This window comes from Anomaloglossus baeobatrachus, chromosome 12 (genome assembly GCF_048569485.1).
Source record: "Anomaloglossus baeobatrachus isolate aAnoBae1 chromosome 12, aAnoBae1.hap1, whole genome shotgun sequence".
In the NCBI taxonomy this organism is placed as follows: domain Eukaryota; kingdom Metazoa; phylum Chordata; class Amphibia; order Anura; family Aromobatidae; genus Anomaloglossus; species Anomaloglossus baeobatrachus.
Window position 1 is genome coordinate 43,127,394 of NC_134364.1, and position 24,733 is coordinate 43,152,126.

At 43.9% G+C, this 24,733-nt stretch overlaps 1 protein-coding gene across 1 annotated transcript in view; it reads right to left on the reverse strand.

Moving 5' to 3' along the window:
• PRKCH (protein kinase C eta) overlaps window positions 1-23,519 on the reverse strand; it is a 195,626-nt gene extending 172,107 nt beyond the window's left edge. The window contains exon 1 of the mRNA XM_075330723.1: window positions 22,845-23,519. Coding sequence (XP_075186838.1) covers window positions 22,845-23,204 — 360 coding nt within the window. The 5' untranslated portion in view covers window positions 23,205-23,519. The remainder of the gene's footprint in view (window positions 1-22,844) is intronic.
• Between the last annotated feature and the right edge of the window lie 1,214 nt (window positions 23,520-24,733).

The following is a 24,733-nucleotide window of genomic DNA, read 5'->3' on the forward strand; positions in this document are numbered from 1 at the left end:
TTTGGCCAGCACTGTACATATAACAAAAGGACAGTGAGCATGTAAAATTCATGGTCATAGCTGCTAGTTTGACAATGGGGAGGAGGGTATATAAATGTCAATAAATAGGCCTCATAAAGTGCAAGTGCAAATCACACAAAATGGGAAGGAATCCCAGAGAAGTACCAATATTATGTAAATCGTGGGCAAAAGTCAGGGAAAAAAACCTTATTAAATAGTAAGCAAAATCAGCTATCAAAGCCCATAAATTAAAGGTAACAAAACCCGGGAAAAAGAGGCATGTACAAGATAAACAAATACACCCCCTCAGTAAGAAAGACATCCTAACGTACGTTTCACAGGTTTCTTACCATGGAGGTACAGAAAAAAATCAACCAGCTTCATCAGGTTTCCGACATCTCTTCTGATTAGCAGGAACGGCACAAGGTCAAGCATGCACCACTCCACAAAAAAAGGACGCCATGTTATCAGAACAGGTGATACCATGGAGGAGAATGATGGCAAAGCTCTGGTTTGGTGGCCACGGACAATTGTCTTAGACTAGTGGTTCCCAAACTCTTGTCCTCACGGATTGAATAACCTGAACCCAAATATTTTATTATTCGCTCATCACTCTTCTTATCCCAAGTCATTTGCGAAGGTTTGTTAAAAGGTCCTTTTCTCTCTGAAGAGGCTTTGAATACTACAGTTGGCAGAACCCACCATTTTTTATGAGACTGGACAACTATCTAACAAAAGGGGTTCCTAAAATCCACTCCTCATGGCCCCCAACAAGTCATATTTTCAGAATTTCCTTATTATTGCTCACGTAATGCCTTAATAATGATTTCATCATATGTTCAATGCCAAAGAAATCCTGAAAATGTGACCTGTTGGGGGTCATGAGGACTGGAGTTTGGGAAACACTGGACTTTGATTCTTCTGCTTAACTGTACAACTAACCTGTTTGGGTCTCAGCTTAAAAATATCCTATGATCTGTTTAGACTGCTATGGCGCAGTATAATGCAAGCAAATGGAGTTGTCACGATCCCTTTCGGGTTGAAATGCAACCCCAGTCACTTAGCGGCAGCATGTATTAGTCTTTGGCCAAAATCGGTGTGAGAGAACATTTCAGTACCTGGCACAGTGGCATCCATTCGAGCACGGCTGTTCTTGGTACTGGACCTCAGTCGTGCTCAGTGTAAGCAAAATACACTGCTATGCCTCTGTCTTGAACTCCAAATTAATAAGATTTGTTTTACGAGCGCTCGGGAAATCAATACAGCACACACTCTTAGTATGGTGTTCTCAAATAATTCTCCTTTAATAGTACATGTGACTAGTTTATATAGGGTCACAAAAGGAAAAGTCCCCTCTGAACTATGAACCAATAAGAGCAGTATTGGCGTGAACGGAAATGTAAAACTTCCCTGCCCATCAGAGTTAGCTGAACCCTATGACATCATTAGTTATACGACAAGATGGACACTATGAGAACAAAATGCATTCTATTCTCTCACATCCTTAATTATTGGAATAGGTTGAACTGCAACATCAGATATAGTAAGTGCTATGCAGGATTCCGCGGGGGCAGGGCCTCAGCTCTGCAGGGAGGCGGAGTCTCTCCATCTACTGGTCCATACTCACCATATGCAATAGATACTCTATCAATGTCATATCCAGAAATACCTCTTTGCATTTCTAATCACTTTTTTGCTTTGAGCTGCTTTTTATGCAATTATTCCCTTAGGCTACTTTCACACATCAGTTTTTTTTCCATCAGGCACACTCCAGAAAAAAACGGATAAAACAGATCCGGCGCCGGATCCGTTTTATCCCCATTGGTTTGTATTAGTGCCGGATTGTGCCTGATGGCCTTGCGTTGCATCTGGCTTTTGCCGGATCCGTCGTAATTGGCTAATGCGGCGGCCGGATGGATCGTCTCTTGTAACGTTTCTTATCTCTGACAAAAAAACGCATCGCTCCAGATACGGCGTGATTTACAATGGAACCCTATAGACGCTAGATCCGGCGTAATGCGGCAAAAAACGGATGCGGCCGGCGAAACAGTTTATTTAGGGTTGCTTTCACACCTCCGGTTTTAGCAGTGCGGCTAAATCCGGCTCTAAAACCTATGCAACGGATGCGGCGAAAAAAACGTATCCTTTGCATAAGTTTTTACATGCGGCCCATCCGTTTTTTGCCGGATGCGGCACGCTACTGAGCATGCGCAGTGCAAAAAAATGCATGCAGCGGCCGGATGCGGTTTTTGCCACATCCGGCATCCATAGGCATGCATTGGAAAAAGCGCCGCATCGGCTGGATGCGGCGCGATGTAGTTTTTTTTGCCGGACAAAAAAACGTGCCAGGCAACGTTCCATCCGGCCGCCGCATGGGCTAAACATGCTGCATCTGGCAAAAACCGGACCAAAACGCAAGCCCATGCGGCACAATCCAGCACTAATGAAAGTCTATGCGGAAAAAACGCAACCAGAGGAAAAAAAAAAATGGTTGCGTTTTTTCTGCAAAGAGCGGGATTGTGCTGCACAGCAAAAAACGGATGTGTGAAAGCAACCTTATCCGATCCAATAAATTAGTATTTTGTTAACGATGAAAACTGATTAGAGAAAATTTACTGTCAACATATATTAGTTTGCATACAACGAAAACTAAGAAATATTATTGTCATATTTATGTAATCAATATAACCATTCGTAAAATCGGTAAAATGAGAGCCAGGGGTGAACAGAAAAAAAAAATGCAGTGAATAATAACAAAAAAAAAAAAACACAAATAAGAAACTAACAATAGAGGTAAAGTAACACCAGGAGGTTGGTCACAGTCCAAGAACACGAGAAAACAGAATGTAATAAGTGAAAGCTACTCTCCGGCTGAGGCACCGCACAGACATCTGGATCAACCGGTTGGGTCTTTCCGAGACTGTTTCATCTCAGTGAAAAAAAAAAAATATCATGTGTCACAGAGGAATAAACAGACATCTGCCGGGTGCTGAATATTGTGCACACCCAAGAGGACAAGGGCACAGGCAGGACGGGCATGCCGAAAACTAATTACCTAATAAAACATGAAAGGATGGTAAATCAAAAAAAGTAAAAAAAAATAATAGACAACTAGTGGATTGTTCCTTACTATGGCAGCACGGCATTTGTCCCCTTCTTTTGTGATTCCTCTAGTTCCAACAATATGCGTTTACAGTGGTTGTGACCCTCAAGGTGAGCACATTCATTGTTTTACTCCTGTACCACCCCTCGGATAACACTATTTACACTCCTTTGTTTTCCAGTTTGAAAAAAAAAAGGCCCTAGTTACAGTTAAGTGTTAGGGCTGGTTCACACTAAGCGACAACGAGGTCGCTGTTACGTCACCATTTTCTGTGACGTAACAGCGACCTTGTAAGTCGCTGTTATGATCGCTGCTTAGCTGTCAAACACAGCAGAAGCAGCAGCGATCATAACCGCGAGAGCAGGGAGCCGCGCACACTGCTTAGCGCTGGCTCCTTGCTCTCCTTGCTACAGTACACATCGGGTTAATTAACCCGATGTGTACTGCAGCTACATGTCACAGTGCAGAGAGCAGGGAGCCGCGCACATTGCTTAGCGCTGGCTCCTTGCTCTCCTAGCTACAGTACACATCGGGTTAATTAACCCGATGTGTACTGCAGCTACATGTGCAGAGAGCCGGAGCCGGCAGCACTGGCAGCAAGAGCGGCGGAGGCTGGTAACTAAGGTAAATATCGGGTAACCACCTTGGTTACCCGATGTTTACCCTGGTTACAGCTTACCACAGCTGCCAGATGCCGGCTCCTGCTCCCTGCTCGCTTCATTTGTCGCTCTCTCGCTGTCACACACAGCGATCTGTGCGTCACAGCGGGAGAGCACCTTTGAAGAAAACGAACCAGGGCTGTGTGTAACGAGCAGCGATCTCGCAGTAGGGGCCAGATCGCTGCTCAGTGTCACACACAGCGAGATCGCTAATGAGGTCACTGTTGCGTCACCAAAACCGTGCCGTAGCAGCGATTTCGGTAGCGATCTCGCTATGTGTGAAGCACCCCTTAGGCTATGTGCACACGCTGTGTTTTTCTGACGCTGCTTTTTTGGCGGATAAAACCGCACAGCGGCAAAAAACGCATGCGTTTTTACCGAATTTTGGTGCATTTTTGGCTGTGTTTTTGATCTCTGCGGTTTTCTGCATTTTTCCAATGCATTGCATGGGGGGAAAACGCAGAAAAACGCAGGAAAGAATTGACATGTCCATTTTTTTTTTAAGCTCAAAAACGCAGCTTAAAAAAAAAAGTTGTGTGCAGACAGCAAAAATGAAAACTCATTGACTTTGCTGGGGAAGCAAAGTCATGCAGTTTTGAGGCCAAAAACGCACCCGAAAAACGCTGCGAAAAACGCACTGTGTGCACATAGCCTTAGGGGGAAATCCAGATGGGCAAATTCTCAGGGCCTCTTTCATATTCTGAGGTTAAAACTGCTTAAGGACCTTTGGTGAATTCACAGTCATGTGACCATGTCACCAAAGGTCTATTAACGTAAAGATTATAAAGGAACTGAAAAGGAGATAGACCAGTATGCAGGACTGGTATAAGGGGGAAAGGAGAGCAAACTGGGCAGTTTCAAAGGGCCCCCATTCTCCTAGGGTTGTGGCTAAATCCCAGTGGCTAGAAGGACCTGCGGGCGTTACCGACTTTGTTAGTGGGCGTGATGGTTTCCTCCCATTCACTATACTGATGCAAGGGAGGGAGAGGGTAATCCAGCAACAAAGTCCAAGGGATATTAAAATCCAAAAATTGTATTAAATCAAATTAAAATCCATATAAAAAAAAGGTCCAAACAGGGTATAAACAACTGTCAGAGAGGATGCATTTCGAACCCAATGGCTCTTAGTCAGTCTTTTCCTCCCATTCACTATACTGATGCAAGGGAGGGCTTTGAGCCACCCTGCACCCCTTCCTTATATAGGGGGTCTTACCCCCAGACCACCGCTTTTATTATAATCAACATCATGTCCACATGGACTTAGAAAATGGTGTTTCCTGGTAACAGCTATGTTGGTGGTGGCCCTGCCCCTTATCGTCACATGGGCGTGACGCCAGCAGAGGTCCCTCTATCTATTTTTAGCCATTACCATTCTCTTAGGGGCCCCCAGCATTTCTATCCCGAGGTTAAAGATCTTTGGTGACATCACGGTCATGTCACCATGACTTTACCAAAAGGTCTCAACTGCAGGAGTTTAAAGCTGAAGAGGAGACAGGCTGATGTGTGTGTGTGTATATACCGTGTTTTTCCAAAAATAAGCCCTCCCCCAAAAATAAGCCCTAGCAGGGATTTTCAGCATTTTCGGAGCAAGGCTTAAATATAAGCCCTCCCCCGAAAATAAGCCCTAGTCCCGGATCAATAATGAAGTGTCCGTGCAGCTAAAAAAAGGTTACAAATACTGCAGGACACTTCATTATAGACAGCGGCACCCGGCAATCACACTCACCAGACGCCGAGCAGCAGGACCTGCAGTGATCACACACCCGCACACATCAACTCTCACACACACACATAATCAGATCTCACTCACACACCAGATCTCACATCTGTGAGAGGCAGTGCAGTGGAGTGCAACGAACAGGACCTGCGGCCGGACATGTGACTTCCTCTCATCATTCCCTGCGGCCATAAGCGCTGGATGTGATGTGTGCGATGGGCTGTGTGTGTCTGGGATCGGCTGTGTGTGTGTCTGGGATCGGCTGTGTGTGTGTCTGGGATCGGCTGTGTTTTTCTGCGTTCGGCTGTGGGTATCTGTGATCTGCTGTGGGTATCTGTGATCTGCTGTGGGTATCTGATCTGCTGTGGGTATCTGATCTGCTGTGGGTATCTGATCTGCTGTGGGTATCTGATCTGCTGTGGGTATCTGATCTGCTGTGGGTATCTGATCTGCTGTGGGTATCTGATCTGCTGTGGGTATCTGATCTGCTGTGGGTATCTGATCTGCTGTGGGTATCTGATCTGCTGTGGGTATCTGATCTGCTGTGTGTGATTTGCTGTGTGTGTGTGTGATCTGCTGTGTGTGTGTGATCTGCTGTGTGTGTGTGATCTGCTGTGTGTGTGTGATCTGCTGTGTGTGTGTGATCTGCTGTGTGTGTGTGATCTGCTGTGTGTGTGTGATCTGCTGTGTGTGTGTGATCTGCTGTGTGTGTGTGATCTGCTGTGTGTGTGTGATCTGCTGTGTGTGTGTGATCTGCTGTGTGTGTGTGATCTGCTGTGTGTGTGTGATCTGCTGTGTGTGTGTGATCTGCTGTGTGTGTGTGATCTGCTGTGTGTGTGTGATCTGCTGTGTGTGTGTGATCTGCTGTGTGTGTGATCTGCTGTGTGTGTGATCTGCTGTGTGTGTGATCTGCTGTGTGTGTGATCTGCTGTGTGTGTGATTTGCTGTGTGTGTGTGATTTGCTGTGTGTGTGTGATTTGCTGTGTGTGTGTGATTTGCTGTGTGTGTGTGATTTGCTGTGTGTGTGTGATTTGCTGTGTGTGTGTGATTTGCTGTGTGTGTGTGATTTGCTGTGTGTGTGTGATTTGCTGTGTGTGTGTGATTTGCTGTGTGTGTGTGATTTGCTGTGTGTGTGTGATCTGCTGTGTGTGTGATCGGGCTGGGTGTGTGTCAGCCAGCAGCAGGGGAGAACGGTGTGCAGCAACCACCGGAGATCACAGGAGGACCTGGGAACCACGCAAACGTCTGGGTCTGGTGAGTATGAGTCTCCTGGGAAGTGGGGGGGGGGGTCTGCTTTTTTGGGGGTAAACTAACCCCCAACCGTGTTTCTCCAAGAATAAGACCACCTCCAAAAATAAGCCCTAGTGCTTTTTTTGGGGGGAGAAAAAAAAAAAAGACAGTATCTTATTTTTGGAAAAACACGGTATCTATATATCTATCTATCTATATATATTGGACCAAACAATATAAGACCCTGTCTTATTTTCAGAGAAATATGGTGATTGTGTAATGAAACAAAAAAAAACGCAGCATGCACTAGTCTCGACTGCTTTCACATGAATTTGACTTAAAAAGATAAAATAGGTAGGCGTGTGTGTATATAATTACATATATACTCTATATATATATATATATATATATATATATATATATATATATATATATATATATATATATATATATATATATATATATATATATATATACACACACACACAATTATATATAAAATATATATATATATATATATATATATATATATATATATATATATATATACAGTCAGGGCCAGAAATATTTGGACAGTGACACAAGTTTTGTTATTTTAGCTGTTTACAAAAACATGTTCAGAAATACAATTATATATATAATATGGGCTGAAAGTGCACACTCCCAGCTGCAATATGAGTTTTCACATCAAAATCGGAGAAAGGGTTTAGTAATCATAACTCTGTAATGCTTAGCCTCCTCTTTTTCAAGGGACCAAAAGTAATTGGACAAGGGACTCTAAGGGCTGCAATTAACTCTGAAGGCGTCTCCCTCGTTAACCTGTAATCAATGAAGTAGTTAAAAGGTCTGGGGTTGATTACAGGTGTGTGGTTTTGCATTTGGAAGCTGTTGCTGTGACCAGACAACATGCGGTCTAAGGAACTCTCAATTGAGGTGAAGCAGAACATCCTGAGGCTGAAAAAAAAGAAAAAATCCATCAGAGAGATAGCAGACATGCTTGGAGTAGCAAAATCAACAGTCGGGTACATTCTGAGAAAAAAGGAATTGACTGGTGAGCTTGGGAACTCAAAAAGGCCTGGGCGTCCACGGATGACAACAGTGGTGGATGATCGCCGCATACTTTCTTTGGTGAAGATGAACCCGTTCACAACATCAACTGAAGTCCAGAACACTCTCAGTGAAGTAGGTATATCTGTCTCTAAGTCAACAGTAAAGAGAAGACTCCATGAAAGTAAATACAAAGGGTTCACATCTAGATGCAAACCATTCATCAATTCCAAAAATAGACAGGCCAGAGTTAAATTTGCTGAAAAACACCTCATGAAGCCAGCTCAGTTCTGGAAAAGTATTCTATGGACAGATGAGACAAAGATCAACCTGTACCAGAATGATGGGAAGAAAAAAGTTTGGAGAAGAAAGGGAACGGCACATGATCTAAAGCACACCACATCCTCTGTAAAACATGGTGGAGGCAACGTGATGGCATGGGCATGCATGGCTTTCAATGGCACTGGGTCACTTGTGTTTATTGATGACATAACAGCACGCAAGAGTAGCCGGATGAATTCTGAAGTGTACCGGGATATACTTTCAGCCCAGATTCAGCCAAATGCCGCAAAATTGATCGGACGGCGCTTCATAGTACAGATGGACAATGACCCCAAGCATACAGCCAAAGCTACCCAGGAGTTCATGAGTGCAAAAAAGTGGAACATTCTGCAATGGCCAAGTCAATCACCAGATCTTAACCCAATTGAGCATGCATTTCACTTGCTCAAATCCAGACTTAAGACGGAAAGACCCACAAACAAGCAAGACCTGAAGGCTGCGGCTGTAAAGGCCTGGCAAAGCATTAAGAAGGAGGAAACCCAGCGTTTGGTGATGTCCATGGGTTCCAGACTTAAGGCAGTGATTGCCTCCAAAGGATTCGCAACAAAATATTGAAAATAAAAATATTTTGTTTGGGTTTGGTTTATTTGTCCAATTACTTTTGACCTCCTAAAATGTGGAGTGTTTGTAAAGAAATGTGTACAATTCCTACAATTTCTATCAGATATTTTTGTTCAAACCTTCAAATTAAACGTTACAATCTGCACTTGAATTCTGTTGTAGAAGTTTCATTTCAAATCCAATGTGGTGGCATGCAGAGCCCAACTCGCGAAAATTGTGTCACTGTCCAAATATTTCTGGACCTAACTGTATATATATATATATATATACACACACAATATATATATATATATATATATATATATATATATATATATATATATATATATACATATACACACACACACACAATATATATATATATATATATATATATATATATATATATATATATATATATATATATATATATATATATAAAAAAATAAAAAATTATACATCCGCTGAGTCAAAAAAAAAAGCATCAAAGTTCTTTCAAAGTGAAAACACACAATAGTTTCTTCTGCATATTCATTTTTTTAGATATTCCTGTTTTAAGAAATCTCAGGCTACAAAATATATCCACAGCGCAAATTGACGGGCCCTAATTGGCGGCTTCCCCTTCTTCTTCTTTGCAATGATATGTGTAGATATGGCTGCGGCATTTCCGCTGTTGGGGATGAGGTTACATAAGAGCCTGCCCGGAGTCAGCAATGAGCAGTATATTCCTTACACCGTTCCCTCCTGATGAGCGTAGGACGGATGGTTCCGCACACAGCAGATATCTCCCCTCCGTCTCCCCCCTACAGTACACTACAGTACACAGTAGGTCACTCACAAGCAAGAAGATGCAAGGAGATCTTTTCTCTGTTACTTCCTATGCCTGGACTCTAGAGGAAGTTTAAAATCGATTCTTGTCACTGCGCCATATTGGTCTATGGATATTGCAGTTGAATACAGCATGTGATGCACCATGGACACAGGCAGAGACTTTCTGACTCCAAACTTTTGCAATAGCTTATAAATTCACTGCACTACACAGAGCAAGGATTTAAAGAGAACCTGTTAGGTTCCCTATGCACTCAGAACCACGAGCAGTTCTGGGTGTATATTGCTAATCCCTGCCTATCTGTCCCTGTATACACTAGCATAGATAAAGAGATCATTAGAAAAAGTATTTCTAAAGATCCTTTATGATATGTTAATGAAGCCAGCGACTAGTCGCAAGGGCGTTAGTTCTCTTGGCTAGTCGGCCCCATTAGCATGTTAGTACGCCGCTGTGGGTGTGCCAACATGCTAATGAATGCGTCAGAGGATGGTCGCCCTCACCTCTCTGCTGCCATTGCGTCCAACCCCTGGATTTCGGCTCAGTGTACATGATCCTGGACTTTCGGTCATTTTAGTACGCCCACAGGGATGTGCTAACATACTAAGGGGGCCAACTAGCCAAGAAAACTACCGCCCTTGCCAATAGTCACTGGCCTCATTAGCATATAATGAAGGATCTTTAGAAATATTTTTTGTAAAGATCTCTTTATGTATGCTACCAGATACAGGGACGGTTAGGCAGGGATTAGCAATATGCACCCAGAACTGCTCGTGCTTCTGGGTGCATATTGCATCTGACAGGTTCCCTTTAATGGGTCTAATCATTAACGAGATATTCCCAAAGTCGTAAGTCATATCCTTTTCATAGGAGAGGGGATTAGTTACTAGTTGAGGTGAGCGATGCTAAGGTTCAGTGTTCATATCAAACACAGACTTTACACAAAAAATAAAGTTCGAGTTTGGACATCGGGTGTTTTACATACGCACACCACTGGAGCGAGCACCGCTGTGCTCAGGTACGCTCGGTCTCAGCCCAGTCCAAGCCATTTTCAATGTTTAAATGGCTCTCATTGGGGGTAACAACAATGTGATCGAATGTAGGGTGCACCAAACAAAAAAAAAAAAATGGAAAACCCCCACACACCCTACCCTAGAAGTGGCTGCATGTGGGCGGAGATCCGAACTGCCCAATTAGTGACTTCTATTGGGGTTCAGGTCAAGTTCAGGTCCAAAACCAAACTTTATCTAATGTCCGGCTGAAGAGGCAGAACCGAACTTCCACGGGTTATATATTTAGTAAGCCCTGTGTGTGTGTGTGTGACTGTTGGGCCCCCCAGCAATACCAAGAAAGGGACCCTAAAACCCAGGAGCAGGGCACTGCAGCAGTCTTGAATGGAGCTGAGGTGCTGATAATTAAGGAGTAACAATCATTTTATTATTCCCCCATAAATCAACAGTAAAGCGGGCTTTACACACTGCGATATCGCCCGAATTTTGTCGTTGGGGTCACGGTTTTGGTGACGCACTTCCGCAATCGTTAGCGATATAGCTTTGTGTAACAGCGTTCAGCGATGTAAAATCGTCGCAAAAGCGTGATTTATCGCTAATCGGCTACACGGGTCCTAATTCCCAAAAATCGTTACTTCAGCAGTAACGAGGTTGTTCCTCGTTCCTGCGGCATCACACATCGCTGCGTGTGACGCCGCAGGAGCGAGGAACGTCTCCCTACCTGCCTCCCGGCCGCTATGCGGAAGGAAGGAGGTGGGCGGGATGTTACCTCCCGCTCATCTCCGCCCCTCCGCTGCGATTGGGCGGCGGTTCAGTGACGTCGCTGTGACGCCGCACGGACCGCCCCCTTAGAAAGGAGGCGGTTCGCCGGTCACAGCGACGTCGCCGGACAGGTAAGTATGTGTGACGGCTCTGGGCGATGTTGTGCGGCACGGGCAGCGATATGCCCATGTCGCGCAACAGATGGGGGCGGGTATGCACACTAGCGATATCGGGACCGATATCGCAGTGTGTAAAGTAGCCTTAAGACTGCTGAGACCCCAACAAACCCACAACCAATCGTCCCATGTAATGAAGAATCAGACTCAGGTATATAAAATCAGAACTCTTTATTATGGAGATTTAATAATCAAATCTCATCTTTTAGTGGATGGTGGTCGGTCACAGCCCAAAATATCAAACTAAAACCATTGAAATAAATCACAGTAAACCAGTACAAAGCGTTGTGCCGCAGCCGGACTCCCGGCGGGGGTAACTTTTGTACCAAAAAACCACCAACGTTGTTGAATTGACCGCTGCTGTGACTTAATCAAATATTATGAAAAACAAAAATAGTACAACTCATTGTGTCGCAACCGGACTACCGGCGCAAGTAAGCCAAACCAGTCAAAATAATTGTGTTGAAGCCAGACTCCCGGCGCACGTAGCTTTTACCATACCAATCATTGTCTCATAGCCGGACTCCCGGCACAGGTAGCTTTTACAGTACCACTCATTGTCTCACAGCCGGACTTCCGGCGCAGGTAAGCGTCCACACTGAAACCATCAACGTTGACAAAGGGAGGGAGGGTGGGACAGCTGCCTCCGGGTCCCACAGAGTGGGGAGAGACCGGAAAAAGAAGGGATTGAAATTATAAAGGGGGAAGCAGGAGTAGGAGGAGAGAAGAATCATTGGCTGCAACAAACTGGGAGGAGGCAGAAAATTACATGGGACGACCAGATTAACCCATTATTACGGGGCACAGCAGTCAGGGGGCCCCAGTCAAATACTGGAATGCTCCACATCATGAAAATAAGAAATTTTGTAATTGGTGATGAACGAGCACTACAATGCTCGGGTACTCGTAACTAGTGATGAGCGGGCTCTACCATGCTCGGGTGCTCAGTACTCGTAACTAGTGATGAGCGGGCACTACCATGCTTGGGTGCTCAGCACTCGTAACTAGTGATGAGCGGGCACTACCATGCTCAGGTGCTCAGTACTCGTAACTAGTGATGAGTGGGCACTACCATGCTCGGGTGCTCAGTACTCGTAACTAGTGATGAGCGGGCACTACCATGCTCAGGTGCTCAGCACTCGTAACTAGTGATGAGTGGGCACTACCATGCTCAGGTGCTCAGTACTCGTAACTAGTGATGAGTGGGCACTACCATGCGCGGGTGCTCAGTACTTGTAACTAGTGATGAGCGGGCACTACCATGCTTGGGTGCTCAGCACTCGTAATTAGTGATGAGCGAGCACTACCATGCTCGGGTGATCGGTACTCAAGCCTCAGGGAAATGGGAGGCACAACTATGTTGTCTGACCATGACATTTGGGCCACGTGCTAAAATAACCAAAAACCACAAGAAAAAGAACCTAAAAGAACCATTTAATGAAGTATAAACTGCATCCAAAACATTTTGCAAATTACAACAGATCTAGAACTTGGGTCCTCAGAAGGATCCTCTAGGGAGGGGTCAGTCCCAGCTAGCCCCAGGGAAATGGGAGGCACAACTCTTTTGTTTGACCTGGACATGTGGGCCACATGCTAAATTAACAAAAAAACACAATAAAAAGAACCCAGAAGAACCATTTAATGAAGTGTAAACGGCACCCAAAACATTTCCAATATACTGCAGATCTAGAATTGGGGTCTTCAGAAGGATCCTCTAGGGAGGGGTCAGTCCCAACTAATCTCAGGGAAACAGGAGGCACACCTACGTTGTTTGACCTGGACAGGTGGGCCATGTGCTAAAATAACCAAAAAAGTAAAAGAAACAACCATTTAATAAAAAAAATAAAAAAAAAAAAAAAATAAATTATTTTTATATAGCGCTAACATATTCCGCAGCGCTTTACATACATCAGGAATGTACATGTACATTAAATACATTTAATGAAGTGTAAACTGCACCCAATAAAATAATATATATATATATATATATATATATATATATATATATATATATATATATATATATATATATATATATATATATATACACACACACACACACACAAAACACACATATATTATATATATATATATATATATATATATATATATATATATATATATATATATATATATATAATTAATATTAATTTATTTTTTTTTCACAATTAATTCATTAGAGCTTCCAGGTGAGTGACAATTTTATATTTTATTATGCTCATCCAAAGCATTATTATCTTCCTTGGGTGGAGGAATGGTCTGTAAAAATCAAATTAAAAAAAAAGTAAACTACATAAAACAGTGTCTAATATAGACTAGAACAATGCGGCAGTAAATACTGCTCTTTTATTACCGTCTCATAATACGATAATTGACAATATATATACAATACATTATTCAGTTTACATGTTTGGTCATGAACGAGGGGAAATCGCTGAGGAGGCAAGAAAAGGAATAGATTTCCAGCCTTGACGTCACATAATGGTCTAATGCACCTTACAGTCTGTCAATCGATGTTCTGAAAAATGTATAAGGGTTAATGTATCCGAGAACGTTCTCGCTGACTGTAGAAAGTTTTTATTTCCTTTATATTTTTACGCCCCCTAGTAATGTACTTTATATCTTATTACATTATATATTGGATCTGACATTATATTATATAATAGACCTTCATAAAAAGACAACCTCTGTTGGTTAAGGAAGAACTGAAGACGTCTTTAGTCTTTGGGACTCAAATATTGAAAATGCAAAGTTTATCCCATTAGTATCTTTGTATAGTAATTTTTCAAAACTGAGAATTTCCAGATTATAGAAGACTGGCTGTAGTACCCGGCGTTGCCCTGGATAGTAACAGTCTCTCTGTCTCTCCCAGTCTCTGTCTGTATGAATCTCTCTGTCTCTATCTCGTTCCCCGTCCGTCTCTTTCCCTGTCTGCCTGTCTCTTTCCCTGTCTGCCTGTCTCTTTCCCTGTCTGCCTGTCTCTTTCCCTGTCTGCCTGTCTCTTTCCCTGTCTGCCTGTCTCTTTCCCTGTCTGCCTGTCTCTTTCCCTGTCTGCCTGTCTCTTTCCCTGTCTGCCTGTCTCTTTCCCTGTCTGCCTGTCTCTTTCCCTGTCTGCCTGTCTCTTTCCCTGTCTGCCTGTCTCTTTCCCTGTCTGCCTGTCTCTTTCCCTGTCTGCCTGTCTCTTTCCCTGTCTGCCTGTCTCTTTCCCTGTCTGCCTGTCTCTTTCCCTGTCTGCCTGTCTCTTTCCCTGTCTGCCTGTCTCTTTCCCTGTCTGCCTGTCTGTGTCTTTGACGGTCTGTCACTCTTTCTCTGTCTCTTTCTCTGTCCATCTGTCTCTCGCTATCTGTCTCCCCACCGACATCTTATTACCTCACACATAAGCTTCTTATACTAATAAGCTAATAGCTCGCAGCTCCATTGACTTTACTGGAGGCAGGTTTTTTGGAGAGTAACTGTAAAGCACGGGGTTCAATTTTCCCGTCAAAACATAGTCTATGACACTTCCTGGTTCACATGAGGCGTCTGTGCAAAATTTCGTGATTGTAAATGCGACGGTGCGGATACCTTTAGCGGACATACACACACACACACACAGCTTTATATATTAGATGGGATCCAGTATTGGTAAATGCGGCTCCCTGATCATAAGTGATCAGCTGATCCATAAAGCAATGATCCCCAACCAAATGATCAAGTGTATAAGGGTTTCTTGAGAAATTGTTGGAAAAGTTTGCATAGGAAAAACTACTCAAAAAACTTATTGAAAGACTTTGGCAGTTTTATTTTTATTTTAAAACCACTTTGCTGTTTATATTTTCAGTCTTTTGAGAGTTTTTCTTCCATTATAGGCTGTGTGCATACGATGTGGGTTTTTGTCATGTTTTTTTTCATGGTTTTTTTCGCAGATTTTATTCAATCTGCAAGGGAAGACGCATCCCACCAAAGTCTATGAGACTCCTGAAGTGCTGTGCACACATTGCAGATTTTGCCGCAGAAAAAAATCTGCTGCAAACAATTAACATGTCATTTTTTTGCGTATTTTTCTAGCGTTTTTTCCTATCACAATGCACAAAAAAAACAAAAAAAAAACAAAAAAACTCCACATAACCGCAACAAAAAAGCGCCGTTTTCCACAGCATTTATTCCTTTCAAGAGGTGCAGTTTTTTGATGCAGAAAATTTCCAACATACCCTTAGGTTTTCTGATGGAGGAAAAGACAGTACATTTCACTTCTTTGAAAAAAATACATTACTCTAAGGCACAGTGAAATAAAAAAAAAACCTATTTTTAAAAAAATAATTCTGGAAAAAAAATACTTAAAACACTTTAAAGATGCTGCAGAAAATGAAAAAAACAACTAAAAACACCTCTCCAAAAAAGGAGCGTTACCTGAAGCGGATTTTTTTTCTTTGACTGCCTCAAACAAAAAAAAAACAAAACTGTCAACTCAAAACCTAAGAACGTGTTCACAGTCTTTTTTTTTTTACTGAGTTTTTGGAGTGGAAAATCCAAGTTTTTGAGTTTTGCACTTCTGAGAAGATGGAGATTTTCCATTCCATTTCCACTCCATAAATGTATTCAAAAACTTCATGTACACATGGCCACCGAGCAGAAACTCTCCAAATACTCTTCAAAAACCTGAGAGTTTTTGTTCAGTTCCTGCTCCAATAAAACTCAGTAAAAAGACTTTTTTTAAGGAGTTTTTAGAGCAGAAATTGACTATGTACATAGAGTAGAAATTGATAGATAACTCTCCAAAACCTCCTCAAAAAAATACAAAACTCCTCAAAAACTTGGAGATTGCTCATTTTTTTCAGCAACGAAAACACTGCAAAAAGACCACGTGTGTGCATACTGCCACTGACCGGAAACTGAGCGGAAACTCTTTAAATCCTTCTCCAAATCTCAAAGCTCCTCAAAAACTTAGAATTTCTGCTCAGTATGTGCTCAGAAAACCCTACAAAAATCACAATCCCTAAACATTAATTCCCGGTCGTTGCCCTTTTTAACACACGCAGCGATGAAATGACAAGTGATAGAACTCCTGCCACCATTATAATACATGGAAATGGAAGTAAAGAAGCGCTGATCACCCTATATTGTTGCCGGTAGTTTATCACCTTGAGCAGAAGGACCTTAACAAACAATCCCACGGGAGCAGATTTTTGGTTTGGATTTTCTAGATGGATTCCCCGCTGCATTTTGCAATACCTGCATTGTGCATGAGATCTTATTTACAGACAAGTATGCAGTGCATTTGTATCGCATTTTTTAATGTCTTTTAGTGCATTTTTTCCCATAAAACTGTAATCATAATAATTATTCCTGCAAAGTCTGTGAGAATCTTGAAGTTTTGTGCCCATGTTGCTTCCCCCCCCCCCCCCCCTGCAGATTTGGAGCGGAAATAAATCTATAGCATGCCAATTCTTTCCAACCCAGAAAAAAAGTATGAATGTGCATTGGAAAAAAAAGCACCAAAAATGCAGCAAAACCGCAAGGCAAAAATGCAGCATTTCTTCTGCCAAGAGATTTAGAAATTTCAGCAACCAAATACTCAACGTGCACATATAGCCTTATAGAGGGTTTAGCGGGCATATGGCACAGGCGGCCAGAATACGCCGAAGACGGGAAATTACCCGCAGAGGTATTTGTCCCCACATTCGGTTGATATTCTTTAGGGAAACTTGCATCAAGGTTGGCACGATTTTGTGCCAATTTTGTGTGGACCTCCTTGTGGATCTGCTGCAGGAAAGCGTCCATAAACACTCAACAATGTATGAGCCTACCCTCGGATAAGTGTTCCCAATCTGAGGACACAGACTGTTCCTCTGCAGCGTTCCTGATGTGCGGCACAGTATGTGATCATTAACCTTTGGGGTATTCTGACGTAATTTGAGTAGAGCGGGGGGGGATCCCTGGCTGGAGAACGTTAAGAAACACGGATCAAAGTCAGACAATGGAGCCTACCAAAGACATCAGCAGAAAATCTATTCTCATTGATTGCGAGGCTTATTTTTTTGTAGATGACAGATCAGGGTTTAAAATAAGTCAACACCAATAGAATCCAAAAATGTAGGTCAAGCTTTTATCTCATCCACTTCTGTAATATGCGCCATACAGATGGGTTATCATTATCAAATGTATGCAAGTATATGGAAAAGTCACAACAGGACAATTTCAGGTGAAGGCAAAACGGGAACAATCAGCCCATGTGAAGATAGATTCCTAAGGCCCGGTTTAGCCAATATGGGGTGTGTCTCTGATCGGCATTCGCCCTTCGGACGAATACAAAAACAGTAATAGGTATGTGCGCATAGACGGTCAGCGTTCTCGGCAGCACTTGCTGTTTACAGTCACTCTTTGTGTGTAACTCGTGCGAGGATACCATTGCCCTGCTCGGACCGGTTGCCGGCTCTCCTGACAGGAGCATAGAAATACATGAAGCTGATACGCTTCGGTCATGGAAGCCGGCGGCCAGTGAAGACACTGTTTTTTTACACTGCTTTGGTTTTACAACTTTTGGTCTCGACAAAACCTTGTTGACATCGTCACGTGCGGCATACATGTACCATTTTTACCTGCAGATTTTCAGCATCTAATGCAATTCTATGGGGAAAATCCGCACAGAAGACATATTGCAGATATGAAACCAGCACCGCAGGTCAGTTTACGCTGAGTAAAAAAAGCACAGAGGGCAGGAGATTTCTATAAATCCCGTCCACTTTGCTGGAACTATAAGTCACTGTGTTTTTCATTGAGCGAAAATACACAAGAAGTCACCAAAAGCTCATTGTGGGCACACAGACGTAAGGGGGCTTTACACGCTGCGACATCGCTAACGATATATCGTCAGGGTCACGGTGTTTGTGACGCACATCCGGCGCCGTTAGCGACATCACAGCGTGTGACACCAAGGAGCGACGATCAACGATCACAAAAACGGCAAAAATCGTTGATCGTTGACACGTCGCTCCTTTTGATAATATCGTTGGTGGTGCATGCCGCAGGTTGTTTGTCGTTCCTGCGGCAGCAGACATCGCTATGTGTGAAACCGCAGGAACGACGAACATCTCCTTACCTGCGTCCACCGGCAATGAGGGAGGAGGAGGTGGGCGGCATGTTCCGGCCGCTCATCTCCGCCGTTCCGCTTCTATTGGGCGGCCGTTTAGTGACTTCACTGTGAAGCCGAACGCACCTCCCCCTTGAAGGAGGGATTGTTCAGTGTCTCCAGCGACGTCGCTGAACAGACATGTGCGTGTGACGCTGCCGTAGCGATGTTGTTCGCTACGGCAGCGATCTCCACATGTCACACGAACGACGGGGCCAAGTGCTATCGCTAGCGATGTCGCTGCGTGTAACACCCCCTTTACGCTTGCTTACAAATCATTGTTCTCGGCAGCATATCATCCTGTGCTGCCGAGAACAAAGACAGCCTGTGTGCACAGAATGATCAATTTACCGATCGTCCTGTGTCCATCGGAAGCACCATCCTTGCTGTCAATTAATGACCGAGGGTCGAAAGTGAGTCAAGTCACTACCATATCTATCAGACAGTGACTTATTACTCCTTGGAGCAAAGGACTGGGCAATGATGAAGAGAGTCTGCTGACCGTTCATACACTAGATGATTGGCTGTCTACATCCTGTTTACATCAGACGGTTTGTGGTGTTAACAGACCACTGATTGGCTACGTGTTTGCCCATAACTGGTAATTTAGTAACCCATGTACACAAGACAGCCAGGCATACGGTGCTCACAGATAGATAATGAATACAACGTTCATCGCGCATAGGCTACTATTTTTTTTGGCAGCACAGCCGATTATTTTTTAAGCAAGCCAAAATAACATTTTACCCGACGAACAAGCGAGTTTTGGGCGACTGCATCATTAATAAAGATAAATAGGCTGGCAAACTCCTTCCTACGACATGCAAAATGGAGAGACAATCCATTGACTAAGAACAAGCATTCTTACGAATCCTCGTTCCCGATAATTGCCCAGCGTAATTGCTCCTTAAATCTGCTCATTTGCCCAATGCATGGGACCTTTACACGTTGATTGCTTCACTATCTCACTAAGTATACAACTACCTACAAAGACAATATGGGGCTTATCTCAGCAAATATTAAATCTATTGAAAAGTGTTGTAACAAGTTCCATGCGAAGTAAATGAGCAGACGGGAGGCAGTATGAAAAAAAGAAACATTGTTATATATTGCAGGTTGTGATTTACACGCGCCTTTGCTCGCGCACGGGCTGACTTGCGCGCCTTTGCTCTCGCACGGGCTGACTTGCGCGCCTTTGCTCTCGCACGGGCTGACTTGCGCGCCTTTGCTCTCGCACGGGCTGACTTCCGCGCCTTTGCTCGCGCACGGGCTGACTTGCGCGCCTTTGCTCGCGCACGGGCTGACTTGCGCGCCTTTGCTCTCGCACGGGCTGACTTGCGCGCCTTTGCTCTCGCACGGGCTGACTTGCGCGCCTTTGCTCTCGCACGGGCTGACTTGCGCGCCTTTGCTCTCGCACGGGCTGACTTGCGCGCCTTTGCTCTCGCACGGGCTGACTTCCGCGCCTTTGCTCTCGCACGGGCTGACTTGCGCGCCTTTGCTCTCGCACGGGCTGACTTGCGCGCCTTTGCTCTCGCACGGGCTGACTTGCGCGCCTTTGCTCTCGCACGGGCTGACTTGCGCGCCTTTGCTCTCGCACGGGCTGACTTGCGCGCCTTTGCTCGCGCACGGGCTGACTTGCGCGCCTTTGCTCGCGCACGGGCTGACTTGCGCGCCTTTGCTCGCGCACGGGCTGACTTCCGCGCCTTTGCTCGCGCACGGGCTGACTTCCGCGCCTTTGCTCGCGCACGGGCTGACTTCCGCGCCTTTGCTCGCGCACGGGCTGACTTCCGCGCCTTTGCTCGCGCACGGGCTGACTTCCGCGCCTTTGCTCGCGCACGGGCTGACTTCCGCGCCTTTGCTCTCGCACGGGCTGACTTCCGCGCCTTTGCTCTCGCACGGGCTGACTTCTGCGCCTTTGCTCTCGCACGGGCTGACTTGCGCGCCTTTGCTCTCACACGGGCTGACTTGCGCGCCTTTGCTCTCGCACGGGCTGACTTGCGCGCCTTTGCTCTCGCACGGGCTGACTTCCGCGCCTTTGCTCTCGCACGGGCTGACTTCCGCGCCTTTGCTCGCGCACGGGCTGACTTTTTCCAAATTAGTGCAAAAATAAAGAAAAACACCTGGCCCTAGAAAACTAATTCCAGTTCTCATTTTTATGGCCCAGATTTTACTTTGTTGTTTTTTTGTCTAAGGAATTAACAGTCAGCACTCTAGAGCACTTTGGGATGTCTTATTTTGGCAATAATTTAATGAACACCCCTCATCCCAGTGGAAAAATTAGTAAAGTGTGACAACGCATGATCTATCGTGATTGCAAAAAGCATAATACTGTAATTGTCATGCATTATACAGTCACCAAGCCCGAAACAAATAGGATATTCTGTAAGACATTAATCAGGAGAGAGATCAGTGAGAAATGTATGAGGTCCAGGTCTCACCATGAAAATGAGGGTCTCAAAGACCTCTGTGTGGAATGAGCATTTATGGCCACTGATATAGGAGTGGTGGCAAAATCAGGTTCCCCAGATCTCATGGTGAGCGCAACTTTTAATTGTACCAGTGTCCACATAGCACTGAAAATTGGATGCTGCGGTAGAGCAGGAAGCCATGGGCTCCCCGCACCACCATCCTCCTTCCTGATGGCCGCAGGCTATGGTAGGTCTACGACAAGCGACAGTGTCACCGCAGGAGGCACAGGGACATCACTGCATTGCATAGCCCGTCTTGGTCCGCTCAGTAATCAGGGAAAACATGGAAAGTCACTTGGATTAGACAAGAGTATCCCTTATTTTTTATGAGAAATGGCACCAAGGTGGCATCATTACATTTTAGTGGGGCATGAATACTTTCTAAATAGAACAATTAAGGGGCATTATTTATTTTAAAGGGGCCTTTAGGTGGTATTTTTTTTTTTAAATAATGCCACCTAAACACTCAGGGGGGCCAATAGGTTTTAAAGGGACACTCTGGGGGAATAATAGGTTTTAAAAGGAACACTCTGGGGGGAATAATAGGTTTTAAAAGGAACACTCTGGGGGGAATAATAGGTTTTAAAGGAACACTCTGTGGGGAATAATAGGTTTTAAAGGAACACTCTGGGGGGAATAATAGGTTTTAAAAGGAACACTCTGGGGGGAATAATAGGTTTTAAAGGAACACTCTGGGGGGAATAATAGGTTTTAAAGGAACACTCTGTGGGGAATAATAGGTTTTAAAGGAACACTCTGGGGGGAATAATAGGTTTTAAAAGGAACACTCTGGGGGGAATAATAGGTTTTAAAAGGAACACTCTGGGGGGAATAATAGGTTTTAAAAGGAACACTCTGGGGGGAATAATAGGTTTTAAAAGGAACACTCTGGGGGGAATAATAGGTTTTAAAGGAACACTCTGGGGGGAATAATAGGTTTTAAAGGAACACTCTGGGGGGAATAATAGGTTTTAAAGGAACACTCTGGGGGGAATAATAGGTTTTAAAAGGAACACTCTGGGGGGAATAATAGGTTTTAAAAGGAACACTCTGGGGGGAATAATAGGTTTTAAAAGGACACTTGGGGTGGGGGCGGGAATAATAGGTTTTAATGGTACACTCAGGAGGGAATAAAGGTTTGCAAGTGACACACCAGGGGGAATTATAGGTTTTAAGGGGATACTCGGGGGAAATAATAAGTTTTAAAGGGACACGCTAGGGGGAATAAGGTTTTAAAGGGACCCTCCAGGGGGAAAAATAGATTTTAACGGAACACTCAAAAGTGGGAAGAACAGGTTATATAGGGACACTCCGGGAGGATAATAGGTTTTACCATCACACGGGGGGCAAAATTTGTCAGGCTCCTAACAAGCCACACTTTACAACTGAATCCCCCTCTTGGTGGAGATGGCTTCACTTTTGCCTTTTTACAGTAGAAGGGGTAAGAAAATCTCCGTACCATGACCGTGTGCACATTGCTCCACGTATTGAGGAATAAGATTTCCTGTATCTCAGAATTCTGCTGTTCATTTCATATCAAAATGACTAATAATAACACGCCAGGAAATCCGACTCTACATTTAGTTCCTTTTGGGCAAAAAAACAAAAAAAAAACAAAAAAAACCCAAAACAAACAACTTTTTAACTCTAATTTTAACGTTAGCGCCCAGCTCAGAAAAAGTGACAATTTTGGAGAATGCTCCAATCCCAGTGAAGAAGAAATCCAAAAATAATAACACAGGCGTGAAGATTATTGCAGCAAGATCAGCAGATGGACCGATCTCCCACCACTAAAGTCCAATTGGGGGGGGGGGGGGGGTTGACCATTATTAGCCCATAATTAATTTCTGACTTACCCAGCCTTCAAAGTAGTCCGTGGGTCCGCAGTTTCTCAGCAGCTCTTGAAAGCTGAGGTTGCAGTTAGCCACAAAGTCATCGTACCCAATATGGGTGTCGTGAAAGACCGCCAACTCCATCTTACTCCCCTCAGATATAGTAACGCAGAACTCTTCATTGTAGGTGGGCTTGTTAGTCCTGTGCTTGATGGTGGTCTTCCCAATGGTGCACTCATCCACATTGATGGTGATGTAGGGGTCCAGTAAGGCAGAGCCTTTCTTGAACACTGAATGTCTTAAAGACCACCTGGTTGGCTGCAGACCCACTGCTTCACCTATCTTCAGCTTTAAATTGCCATTGAACCTCATGGCCCCAGCCATAGACCTGGTGGTGGGCACTCCTGGCACAGGGGAAGGGGGCTGGCTGCAGGTTGGGGTCAGGGGGTTGTTGCTGCTGCAGATCTCCCCCTGTCCATGCCAGAGCCCCAGCAATGAGGCACCTGCATGAAGGTACTATGCAGCCTGCATGCAGTATCTGACAAACAGGCTGTGCGAGGAAGGAAAAGTTTCTCTCACCCCTCCCTGGGCTGGCACTGGAGCAGCTGCAGTCCTTGTGTAGGCAGTGCAGCACCCAGCCCTGGCACTGTGCTGTGGTGCAGAGAGCAGCCAGCGCTCAGCGATCAGTCCTGCTGCTGTGTGCTCACAACCAGGAAGCCTCTGCCCAAACCGCCTGCTCCGCACCGCCCCCGGCGGCCGCAAGGCGCAGCGCACGCAGCACGAGGAGCTAAAGTGGCCATAGCTATTCTCCTATCTTCTGGAAATGTCTTTGTGTCGCCCTCTACTGTCCCTGGCTAGAAATTCTGTTCAGGCATTATTCACAAGATCGGAGAAAATAACCAATTTTGCTGATGCTAATAGTCTAGAAGAGTTGTCACCCAGCTTTCCCACAATCCGGAACAGCAAATCAGACCTGTGCATAATATATCACCTGACAAATCAGGTCTATATACTATATGAGATATGAAAAACCAGACCTATATATAATATATGATATATGACAAATCAGACCTATATATACTATATCATATATGACAAATCAGACCTATATATACTATATCATATATGACAAATCAGACCTATATATACTATATCACATGGGACAAATCCGACCTATATATCACATATCACATGGGACAAATCCGACCTATATATCATATATCACATGGGACAAATCAGACCTATATATACTATATCACATGGGACAAATCAGACCTATATATACTATATCACATGGGACAAATCAGACCTATATATACTATATCATATATGACAAATCAGACCTATATATAATATATCACATGGGACAAATCAGACCTATATATCACATATCACATGGGACAAATCAGACCTATATATCACATATCACATGGGACAAATCCGACCTATATATCATATATCACATGGGACAAATCAGACCTATATATCATATATCACATGGGACAAATCAGACCTATATATACTATATCACATGGGACAAATCAGACCTATATATACTATATCACATGGGACAAATCAGACCTATATATACTATATCATATATGACAAATCAGACCTATATATAATATATCACATGGGACAAATCAGACCTATATATCACATATCACATGGGACAAATCCGACCTATATATCACATATCACATGGGACAAATCAGACCTATATATCACATATCACATGGGACAAATCCGACCTATATATACTATATCACATGGGACAAATCAGACCTATATATAATATATCACAAATGACAAATCAGACCTATATATAATATATCACATGGGACAAATCAGACATATATATAATATATCACATGGGACAAATCAGACCTATATATAATATATCACATGGGACA